This window comes from Euleptes europaea, chromosome 12 (assembly GCF_029931775.1).
Source record: "Euleptes europaea isolate rEulEur1 chromosome 12, rEulEur1.hap1, whole genome shotgun sequence".
Taxonomy (NCBI): Eukaryota; Metazoa; Chordata; class Lepidosauria; order Squamata; family Sphaerodactylidae; genus Euleptes; species Euleptes europaea.
This window is the reverse complement of record NC_079323.1, coordinates 25,524,792-25,536,794: the sequence shown is the minus strand read 5'-3', so window position 1 is coordinate 25,536,794 and position 12,003 is coordinate 25,524,792. Positions and strand designations below refer to the sequence as shown.

The following is a 12,003-nucleotide window of genomic DNA, read 5'->3' as shown; positions in this document are numbered from 1 at the left end:
CATTTTCTCATAAACATGCAGCTCACTGTGAAATACAAAAACACTTGGCTCTGAAGAACAGCTTTAGAAAGACAGACTGCATCAATAAAATTTTCTTTCTGATTAAGTTTACATGGTAATAAAACCTGTATTTTTGCTAAAGCTCAGATATCAGGTTTCATATTAGAATGAAATAATTTGCTCTTTGTGAACATAATGTTCAGGAGAGAATATACACATTGAAATACTAGACTAATAAAAAATTCAATTACAGAATTTTATTGATACAGCAGATTAACAAAAACTAATAAGGAAAATAAGATGATAAGATTTCATTACATTATTTAATAGCATTTTAAAAATTAAAATATTAAATCCTTTTGAAATTCTCAATACCACTAGAGGTCCAGCGGAGTCTGGTATGAATACTGAGGTGTGAAAAATGACTCTTGTTTCACAAATCCGCATCTGGCTAATTTTTTTTTATCCCACATAATTCAAAAGCAATTTGGCATCTCCTGAGACAGTTGGGTGCCAAAAGTAAACACTGGATTACATACATAAAGGAAAACAGACCATGTATCTTATGTTTCTTTCCAACAAATAGTGTCAAAGAAAGTGTCACTATTTTGTCAAGCTGATTATTTTTTTCACAGTTAAATGCCAAGAAAAATAAAAAACACAAACACTGACAGATATTGCTCGATATCCACTCTAACAAATTTCTCTCTCTCTCTCTTTTTTTTAAAATCAACAAATCTAACAAACAGTCTGGCACTGTCAGGTTTAAAGCCGCTGTAAAAGCTATACAAGCACTTTAGAAGTCAGAAACATTTAAAAAAGGGATTATTTACAGGTGGTTTCTTCAGTTCATGTGTCTATATAGCCAGCACACATTACACATCACAAAAACCCACAGTTAATGATATTAACATGTGCATGGCTTATGCTTGTGACCAGGAACTCCAAAAGCAGGGGCAGGAAATAAAGATTTGTCTAAATCTCTTCAGCAACCCCACTGTGAGCACCAATAGCTTGCTTCGGCCTCATGCTTTATGTATATTAAGAGCATTCTTCAAAGCTTCTACTTGCAAAGGCTGATAATGTGGCTTCTTCATCGCCTTTCCCTTTTGGATGTCCTCCGGCTTACCTGTGAAAGACACCAAAATCATGGGTCATATGTCTCAATTGAGCTAAGGTCACCAATGTATGTCAGCTGGTTTCAACATACATTATTATTTCCTGGATCAGAAACCATATGTCTATTGTAGCAAAATGAGACTTAAGCCAGGAGGCACATTAGACTAACAATGTTTATTCCAGCATGAGGCTGCTTCCACATGGAGGTTTTGCCCTGTCTCAGCTTCCAAACTGAAGCTTTTTAATAAAACATCTACATGACATCATCCTTAGATGGCTGGGAGGGATAGGAATTCACTGCTCAACTAATGACACTGACCTGTTATTGCTGCTGTGAATGCCTCTTCATTTGCTGCAGCAATTTTTATTTTATTTTTATTCAATTTGTACCCCCACTCTATTTCCCGGCCAGGGCCGGGCTCAGAGCAGCTGACAACTTTAGATACATAAATTCCAATAATCAGTAAAAATTATAAGAACTTATATAACAACACTGTTATTTAAAAGAGCCATTAAAATCTGGTCATACTAATTGGCACCATTGATAAAACACTAAGCCACAGAGGCTGGGGAGCTAGTTCCCCCCCCCCCCCCGGTCATAATCAATAAGGTGAAAACAAGCTAAAAAGGGGTGGTGGTGGAAGGGAGAACAGCCATAACATAAACTGTTGCTGCCCTCAACCATAGGCCTGGCGGAACAACTTCATCTTACAGGCCCTTCGTCTTACAGGCCCGCAGGGTCCTGGTCTCACTAGAGATTGAGTTCCACCTAGTTGAGGGCAGCCGGATACTCTTCGGGCTGGGGACCACCAGCAGATTATTATTAGCAGAGCGCAGAGCTTTCTTGGGGGCGTACTAGGAGAGGAGGTCCTGTAGAAACGATGGTCCCAGACCATTTAGGGCTTTGAAGGTAATACCCAGCACCTTGCAGCTGATCCAGTACTCCACCTGGAGCCAGTGTAGCTGTCGAAATACTGCTTGGATACGCAACCACAGTGGGGTCCCAGTAAGGACCTGCACTCCAGTGTTTTGAACCATTTGGAGTTTTCGGGTCAATCTCAAGGACAGCCCTGCATAGAGCGAGTTACAGTAATCTAGCCTGGAGGTGACTGTCACATGGATCACCGTAGTCAGGTTGGGGCGGGAGAGATAAGGCACCAGCAGCCTAGCCTGGCTGTGGCTGTTACCTGGGCCTCCACTGATAAGGAGACATCAAGGATCACACCCAGGCTCTTGAAAGCAGGCACGGGTGTTAGTTGCACGGCGCCAATGAAAGCAAGACAGAGAATAATCCCTGTGGAGACAGCAGCTATCTGCACTGCTTTCAATTGGCTGTATATCCATATTTATTTATTCAATTTAAAGCCTTCCCTCCCCGGCCAAGGCCAGGCTCAGGGCGGGTAACATCATTTAAAATATCAAAGTATCAGAAGTAAAATTAATAATAATTCTAAAATTAGACAATAAAACTCCAATTAAAAAAACCTTAAAACTCCAGATGGCCCCTAATTCAGCCCATAGTGCCCGGAATAAGCAGCAGGTTGCCCTCCCCCCACTTACCAAGAATAGCATAAAATGAGTGGGGGGGGAAATAGGGAGGCCAGCAAAAAGATGATACCTGCGGCTGCTCTCAACTGTAGGCCTGGCAGAATAGCTCTGTCTTGCAGGCCCTGCTGAACAGTTTAAGGTCCCGCAGGGCCCTTACGTCACCAGACAGAGCATTCCACCAGGCCGGCGCCAGGGCCTTTTCTTGTCGAGGACAGCTGCACACTCTTAGGACCAGGGACCACCAGTAGGTTATTATCTGATGACCATAAAGATCTTCGGGGGGCATACCAAGAAAGGAGGTCCCGCAGATATTTTGACCAACTAGTAATGTAAAACATGACTAGATATAAATTGAGATTTTAAAAAATTAACTTTATATGAATTATTACTACCCAAAAAGGCAATAAATGCAATTGCATCATTAACACAGATGCCCATTGGGATAAAACTGAGACTTCTGCTACAATTTGGGAAATAGAAAACAGGAAATGTGAGTCCTCTTTCACAACGTCGTAATTTGAGAGGAGGCTCTGTCATATATTTAACTTCAGGCTACAAGTTTATGAACTCTAGAGAAGACACAAACATATACTTACTCTGATTGTGGCAACTTCCTCTTCTTCCATTTCTACTTGGGGGATACCTTCAACAGGAGAGCTACTTTGAAAAACATCCATCTCTTCACCAGATTCATTTTCTTTACTTGCCGTTTGTTTTGACCGTGCTGCTCTTCTAAAAGAGAAAACCACAAATCAGATCTTCACTACAAATTACATTTAAGCATGCAGGACTGGAGATGGTGGCCATCATAGAACCTGCATTGTTTCACTTCCTCTTTAAAATTTTTGCCAACTTTCCTGGTTCTTCCCAAGTAGCCCACTTGCTATTGACTACTGGTGTTGTGCCGTTATTTAGCCTTATGTGGAGTTTACTATGTAAACCGTGGGGCTCTGTTCCTAAGGGACCTGACTCTGACCCGACCTGGCCCCAGAGCCTCAGGGGCAGCCAACGGCCTGAGCAGACGCTACCTGTTTACCTCCTAACTATTTCACGGCCTCTAGCATCACAGCATCTTTGAAATCTTATATATAACATGTCTTCAAAAGGCACTGGATAGTCCCAGATGAAAACAGCTAATAGTACTGCCCTCCAGTTCACCCTTTTTATAAGAAAAGTGACCATCTATAAAGTTTTCTCAAAGTAAAAGTTAATGCTTATGTTCAGATTCACATTATGCCTCACCCTTTTTTTGGCTGTGAGGACGGTGCTTTTGGTGGCCTCCCCCGTCTTTTCTGTGGTGTAGACTGGTTAGACTCAGTTGTACTTATTTCAGATGATTCAGATCTGTTTTGGAAACAAACCCAAGTTACATGGCAAATTTAACATGAACTTTCAAGCTGAAAGCTACAACAGGGTTTACAAAACAAAAGGACACACCTCTGTTGTGCTTTTCTTGGTGTCTTGTACTGTCGACCTTTTGGCTTTTGCTCTATATTCTCCATTTGCCTTTCTTCCTCCTCCACTTCCTCCTCTTCCTCCTCTACAGGTTTAACAGGTGCAGCTTTTTTTCTACCTCGTTTAGGAGTCTTTACTGCCGGTTCTTCCTTTTGTGTTCCTCCGCTAGGTGCTTTTGGAGGTCGCCCTCTTCTTCCCTTCTTTGGTGGACTATTCTGTTCATCTTCACTTTCTAGCACATCTTCCTTTAGCCTTTTTTCCTCTGACCACTGAGGCTCCTCAGATTCTGAAACAGCTGCAGGTCTCTTCCTCCCTCGCTGACCACTCCTGAGTTTTGGTTCTTGTCCCAGTTTGTTCAGGTCATCTATCCCTAACTTCTCTTCAGGGTCTGTGATAATTTTCTTTCTGCCTCTGGGCTTTTCCAGCTCTGACTAAGGATGGGGAAAAAAGATTACTTCTTCCATCAAATATATCAAGATTCTACTTGTGAAAAGAAAAATATAATCAAGTGACACATTCCTAATCAAAATGGGCTGATAACACTTTTTGAAGGTAGGGAGATTTGATAAAGTTCTCTCAATTATTAAACTAAATATTGACTGACCAGAAGCCTAGTATGCTTCAGAAATCAATACTTAAGAACAAGTGCTGGACTTTTCTTGCAATGTTGTTCAGCTATGGAAATATACAAATATACAAATTTTATTTTAGTAAATTGTGATGGCCAATGGCTATATACAATAAAATTTTCACAACCTAAAAACGAATAATCCCAACATTACAGAAGCAAATTACTTAATTAAATGACAATTAAAAAAAACCAAGATAATCTCTCTAACTGGTTCCTTTAAGCAGACAAGACACCAACGCACAATCACTATAACTGTCTGAATTATGCTAGAGTTCCTATTGCTATTTTAATAATAAAAAAAGAAGAAGAAGAAAGAAGGAGGAGGAGATTTTATATCTTGATTTTCTCTACCTTTTTAAGGAGACTCAAACCAGCTTACAATTGCCTTCCAACCAGGGAAACCAACCTGGTTCACCAGATTAGAGTCCGCCGCTCATGTGGAGGAGTGGGGAATCAAACCCAGTTCTCCAGATTAGAGTCCACCGCTTTTAACCACTACACCACAGTGGCTCTCATAAGATGTAGGAGAACAAGTGGCAGTACGTTTTGAAATTTCATCTCAAACAGCAGAAATTAGTTCTGCTTATTTTTCAGATCAGAGTTTAATCTTCTTGAAGGTTAACCTGACTTTTGATACAGAGTCAGCCACATGGATGACAACTTTTTAGACGTTCTTTTCTACATTATTTAATTCATATTAAGATTATTTTAAATTATTTCACTGCCACCTTTCCCTGGCTCAAGGTAGCTTTCAAATACAATACCACAAAATATGAATTGAACAATCTAACACAGCAACAGAATGAACAAACTGCAGTGCAATTAACTTATCCTTACAATTTCAGAGTCATCTCTCTTGTCATTCTTCTTCCCTGGCAAAGGTGAAGCCATGGTATAGTCTTCATTTTCACTGTGGTCCATTTCAGTACTATCAAGTCTAGTGCAATACAGATGTTTACAATGATGAGAATCCCAATCTATCCTACCACTTCTTTTCTAAACCAAATGGCTAACAGACAACAGTTTCTAGAAAAGGTCTCAAGCAACACATTAAACATAAGCAAGAATTTATTTTAACAGGTTACAATGTCATTAATTTTATAAATTACTGCCCATAACAGACAGGCTAAATATCTCTTTTCATGACAGGTAGTATATATGTTTTGATCCTGGAAGGTGCAAAGTGTAGCATCCACAAATAGATTTATCTCCTTTCCCTGTTGGTAGAAACTGGGCCTCCTACTATTAGGGTACAGGAGGTACCAGTACCCAGGCACAGAAGGGAGGGCAGCATCTTCACTGCACTGAACCCAGAGAGAGGTAATGCTAGTTGGGAAGGCTGATATTCTAGAGGGACTGAACCCAGTTGTCCTATATGGAGTGATTTTGGCTTTTTCAGAGCAGGTCAAGAGCTTGGGGGTGTTCATGGACCCTGCCTCGCTGTTTGAATAGCGGGCTGACAAGGTGGCCAGGGGTACCTTCTATCAGCTGCATCTGATTCACCCACTCTCTCGTTCCCTAGATTCAGTCGATCTGGCCACGATGACCCATGCTTCTGTAACCTCATGGTTGGATTACTGCAATAAGCTCTACGTGGGGCTACCCTTGAAGACAACTGGGAAACTATAACTGGTCCAGATTGCAGAGCCCAACAATTGTCAGGGGCTAGCTGCAAGAACATATGTTACTCATTTTGAAACAGCCACGGTTGCCAGTCTGTATCAGAGTTCAGTTCAAGGTGCTAGTTATGAACTTTAAAGCCCTTCATGACCCACGTATCTGAAAGACTGTCTCCTTCTGTATGTCCCTGTGTGCCAACTACTGTAGCCAGGCAGCCATCTGTTGGCTTTCCCACCACATAGGCTGGCCCGTCTGGCATTGACTATAGTCTAGGCTTCTTCTGTCATGGCTCCAGCTCTGTGAAATGGGCTCCCTGAAGAGGTGAGGAGGTCCTCTCCTAGGAAATCTTCAGAAGGCAATGCAAGGCCTGCTTGTTCACCAGGGCTTTTGAAGGGAGTTGAATGGCAGGCATCTTTTAAGGAGGAAGGGGAGAGAGATTTGGGGTTTGCTATTTAATTTTTGATTTTAACAGAAAATGTTTTTAATTATTATTATTGTAAGCCATCTTGAACCATGAGGAAAGGCGGCACATAAATGTTTTAATAAACAAATAAAGAGATAGGCAAGGTAAAAGCATTTTAAAATAAACAAACACCTTCCATCTCTCATTCAAATTCTGCCTTTCCTTGTTGGAGCTAGCAATAGTTAGAATTATGCCTTCTCCAATGTTTTCATAAAAACAGAGTCTGCAAACGTAGTTCAAAGCAGACTCTGAAAACTGTGATTTGAACTCAACCATAGTTGGCAGAAATGATAAAGATGTATGGCTGGCTCCTTAAAGGACAGGGAGAGAGGGCCATGCAAGAGAGAAGAGATATCACTGTGCCAGTGAACCAAGCTGCATCAGTGACAGCTGTTTTGGTTTATTTGTTTCATTTAACACTGTAACTGCTAAAAACCATAATGGAAAACAAATAAATACCAAAATAAAAACAACAGCATGTTAAAACAAACATAGTTTAGCCAAACATCCCAAACAGATTACATCCAGAGACAGTCAATAATGATAGTATCTGAAACAGTTGTAACATAAATTGCTAAGTTACCATGTCCTTTGCCAGCTTAATTCTACTATTTAACCTTTTCTACATCAAATACAAAGGAAGCTGTTTCTCTAGAAGAAATATCAACATATCACTGATCTAAAATAATAACACAATGAGGTAGCAAACCTCATACCTACTGAAGCTTCAGCTATTGGACGTGACTAATTATTTTGCTGAATACCCACCTCCCTTTGATTCTTCCAGGTGAGCTTGGATTTGAATTGCTGCTGGCATTGCTGACAGTTTCCATTCGTGATGATTTAGACTGAGATTGCTTGCCTGCTGATGAAAGAGGCTTATTAACTGCTCCAAGCACGTTGGCTGCTTTGGGCTGAAATTTAAAATGAACAAACAAGCCTCTATTTTAACTTATAAGCTTAGTACAATGGACACACAACTCAATTAACAAACCAAATGTGGCATGCACACATTTATAATCCTACAATCCCAAGGCATTCATAATTCAATACATACACGTTTGAGTGTCAAAATCAAATATGTGACAAAGAGGAAGAGAAAGAGGAAGAGGAGTTGGTTTTTATATGCCAACTTTCTCTATCACTTAAGGAAGAATCAAATCAGCTTACAACCACCTTCCCTTCCCCACAACAGACACCCTGTGAGGTAGGTGGGGTTGAGAGAGCTCTAAGAGTTCTAAGAGAGCTGTGACTAGCCCAAGGTCACCCAGCTGGTTTCATGTGGAGGAGTGGGGAAACCAACCCAGTTCACCAGATTAACATCCGCCGGTCATGTGGCGAATCGGGGAATCAAACCTGGTTCTCCAGATGAGTCCACCGCTCCAAACCACTGCTCTTAACTACTACACCACGCTGGCTCTCAAAGCTGTATTAACACACATCCCTACTCAAGGTTTCAGATCTTTTTCAATTTCCTCAACTTCAAACAGTAGTCCAACCGGTAAACAAAATCATCAGTATTCTATCTAGAAACGTTATTTAGATTCTAAATTAATTACCAGCATACAAAGGCTATAAATGCAGCAGAGCATACTCTTGTTCTCCGACAGATTACAAGAACTTTATTAACATGAATACAGTTGAATAACAGATACATAGCACAGACTCACTGCCAACTGTGAAGAAACAACGCAGCATGCCAACTTTACCAAAGGCAGCTGTCAATGTTTTTTCTTGTTCTCCAGAAGGCATACGGTCAAGTTCAAATTGCAGTTTTCATCTTGAATAAGATGAAACGTAACTGTTTCAAAGAGCTGAGTATGGCTCATTCTAAGACTTCATTTAGACTTCATGTGAGCTGTGGGTAAACTACGTGTCTGTGTAAGGATTCCTATTAGCTCCCATAATAATGATACTCAGCATTTATATAGTGCTTTCAGTGTTCACATCCCTTCATATACACTCTCAATAATTCTTATAACCGCCTCATCAGGTAGGCCAGTATTAGTATTTTCTTCACACATCACAGTTCAATTGTGGTACTCTCTGCCCCAGGATGTAGTGATGGCTGCCAACCTGGAAGGCTTTAAGAGGGGAGTGGACATGTTCATGGAGGATAGGGCTATCCATGGCTACTAGTCAAAATGAATACTAGTCATGATGAATACATATTTTCTCTCCAGTATTAGAGAAGCATGCCTATTATATTAGGTGCTGTGGAACACAGGCAGGATAATGCTGCTGCAGTCGTCTTGCTTGTGGGCTTTGTAGACACACCTGGTTGGCCACTGTGTGAACAGACTGCTGGACTTGATGGGCCTTGGTCTGATCCAGCATGGCTTTTCTTCCGTTCTTATGTAGTATCCTTACATTATAGATCACTTGCCAGATGTTAACATTCAACGTCTACGAAGAGCCAGTATGGTGGAGTGGTTAGAATACTGGACTAGAAACTAGGACACCCCAGGTTTGAATCGCTGCTCTGCCAAGAAAGCTTGCTGGGTGAACTTGGGCCAATCACACTCCCAGCCTAGCCTACCTCACAGGGTTGTTGTGAGGATAAAATGGAGGAAAGGAGAACTAGATAAGCCGCTTTGGGTCCCCACTGGGGAGAAAGGTTATAAATGAAGTGAATAAATATATAAATGGGGGGAGACAAAGAGAAGGCCATGGCTAGAAGGTATGTATGAGATGAAAGCTTTAGGAGAGGCAGAGAATCTCCCATGATCTACTGTTGTTAAAAGGCTTGCTTGCTTGCTGGTTTGGCAGGTTTCTTTATTTTGGATCACAGCTAGGTAATCAGCACACAGCCGAAACCATGCTTCATGTCCTTTCATGCTCCATATTCAGGACCCGCTGCACATCATCCCCTTTTAAAGGGTTCTCCATAAACCAAGCTTAACCAATCAGGATGCTGACAAAGCAGCTGAATCCAGAAACCATTGCACCAATGTGTCATGAAAGTCAAGCAGCTCTTTACAAATGTTGCCAGACACACCCAACTACCTCACCCCCTCAGTGGAGATTCAAGAGATTTGTGCTTTTGGGAAGTAATGGTCAAATCACAACTGTAGTCCCTTCTCAATATCTGTAACATGGCAACTTCCATTTCCAGGTCAGCACAAAACAACCTTTGTAGCTTCTGCCACATGTGTCAGATCAATTACCATCCAGTATGAACCTGGAACTGTTATAAAAACGAAGACCCCCCAGCCACCACCTTTGATTCATTATTGCAAAATCCTGCAAAACAGTCATTGCGCTGTCAATGCCACCTTCGTGACCAAGTTCACATAGTCAGCCAATCAATTCACCGTGCATCACGGTAGTCGGTAAACTGTCAAAATCTGTGATCTGGCATGAGATTCCAACATCATTGTGTATTATATACGTGAAATATAGGGCAAGCTAGATCTTGCATATTTTCTCTAGGCCAAGGTAACTTTACAGTGAAGTTATAATAAAACTAGACTAAATACAGAACAGTATGATGCAAATCCATGACAGTATCAGGTTTCAGGAACACTCCCATCAAGATTAGAGGGAAGAAATGGGCCTCTAAAACTTGAACTCTTCTCCTGCATATTGTCAAAAACCTTATTTAGTTTGGCTGTTTCCATCTCCCACAGGGCAAGTAGAAAAATAACCCTTGCATTAATCTGCTGCAAGAGTGTACTAAGGGCCTGTTAAGTTCAAACTGTTGTTGTGTGAGAGCTGCCAGTGTGAGAAAAAATCAGGGTATTTAAATAAATCAACATCTCAGAATATAGGATCGCTCTGATTCTGTGATGTTGAAGGTGGCGTGATTAATTTCTCCATGCAGTAAGGGGATCAGGAAAAAGAGTGTAAAACCCGCGACCTACCCCTGGGGGCTTGCTGTGTTTACAGGTGAGAGCGGATGAAAAGCAGCTGAATAGGACCTGTTACAGAGCAGAGCAGATTTTCTAAGACACATCTTGTTCCCCACACTGGTCAGCTACTGAACTATTAACACTTGCAAATGTTTATCTGGTATGAACCTCACTTTTCACAGGCAGGATGCTTTCCTGTCCTACACTTTCCATCCTGATACCATTAAAAACAAAATGAAACCCTTTCTGTGGAAAAGGCAATACATTATTTTAATTATCATGTTGCCAACATTACCGCTAAGTAAACAAAAATAAAAACTCACTTTTCCAGGAGTGAAAAATGACTTCATTTCTGGAGGCAGGTAATTTTTGGTATTGCTGAAATTCTGCAAGAAAAAAAGGAAATCCATTAGAACAAATATTTGAATCATAGTTTAGGCCAGGGGTCCCCAACCTTTTTGATCCTGTGAGCACTTTTGGAATTCTGACACAGTGTGGTGGGCACAGCCACAAAATGGGTGCTGGAGGCGAAGCCAGCCACAAATGGCTGCTGGAGTTTACCTTCATTCACACAGTGAAGACTCTTGTGCTGTGGTAGCATCTTGTGCTGTGGTAGCATCTGTTTTTAAAAATCCGCACAGTCAATCAAATCTCCAATGGCTGATCAGAAGCCTTGCTGGGCAAAGCCCCACCCACTTTCTAAAAACACTTGGCGGGTGCCAGGAAAGGTGTCCGTGGGCCACATACCAGACCCATGGTTTAGGCTATAATTTGAACTCCAGACTACTCTTTTTTTTTTCATTTTAAAAAGCATCAAAAATGTATTTTTAACATATTATCAGAATCAGAGAAAAAGGGAAAAAAACATTAACACAAAAAGGCTCTTTACAATTTATAGTATAATTTATACACAAAAGGCACCACAAGAGTTCAGTTTTTCTTTGTGCTGCACCAAACTAAAGGGTTGCCCCTCTGTAATTTTACTGTGGTCTTAAATTTGTGTGGACTAGAATGTATTATGGTTTATAGAGCTTACTATAGTTTAATCCACAATGAAACTGTTAAGTCTTTAAAATGTTCTGGGTTGGATCTAGTAGACTACTAACAAAAGGAGAGGTGATCTTTGCTGATTTGCCCTTCATGCCATTCCTTAGAGCCCACTGTCTCCTGGAGCAGAATTGCTGCATTTGGAGCTGCAGCAGGAGTGTGAGATGAGAAAGTTGTGTATCGCTGATGTCAGCAGAAATTTCCACTAGATCCAACCTTTAGAAGAAGCCACAAATTAACATGGACGCCCCATGGAACCTGTTGCAAAT

General features: G+C 41.0%; 1 protein-coding gene across 1 annotated transcript in view; it reads right to left on the bottom strand.

Moving 5' to 3' along the window:
* Window positions 1-242: 242 nt before the first annotated feature.
* Window positions 243-12,003, bottom strand: part of PDS5B (PDS5 cohesin associated factor B) — a 55,712-nt gene continuing 43,951 nt past the window's right edge. The window contains exons 28-34 of the mRNA XM_056858088.1: window positions 11,011-11,073; window positions 7,605-7,750; window positions 5,591-5,690; window positions 4,105-4,553; window positions 3,910-4,011; window positions 3,264-3,399; window positions 243-1,129 (exon numbers count right to left, since the gene is read on the bottom strand). Of these exons, the coding sequence (XP_056714066.1) occupies window positions 1,094-1,129; window positions 3,264-3,399; window positions 3,910-4,011; window positions 4,105-4,553; window positions 5,591-5,690; window positions 7,605-7,750; window positions 11,011-11,073 (1,032 nt within the window). The 3' untranslated portion in view covers window positions 243-1,093. The remainder of the gene's footprint in view (window positions 1,130-3,263; window positions 3,400-3,909; window positions 4,012-4,104; window positions 4,554-5,590; window positions 5,691-7,604; window positions 7,751-11,010; window positions 11,074-12,003) is intronic.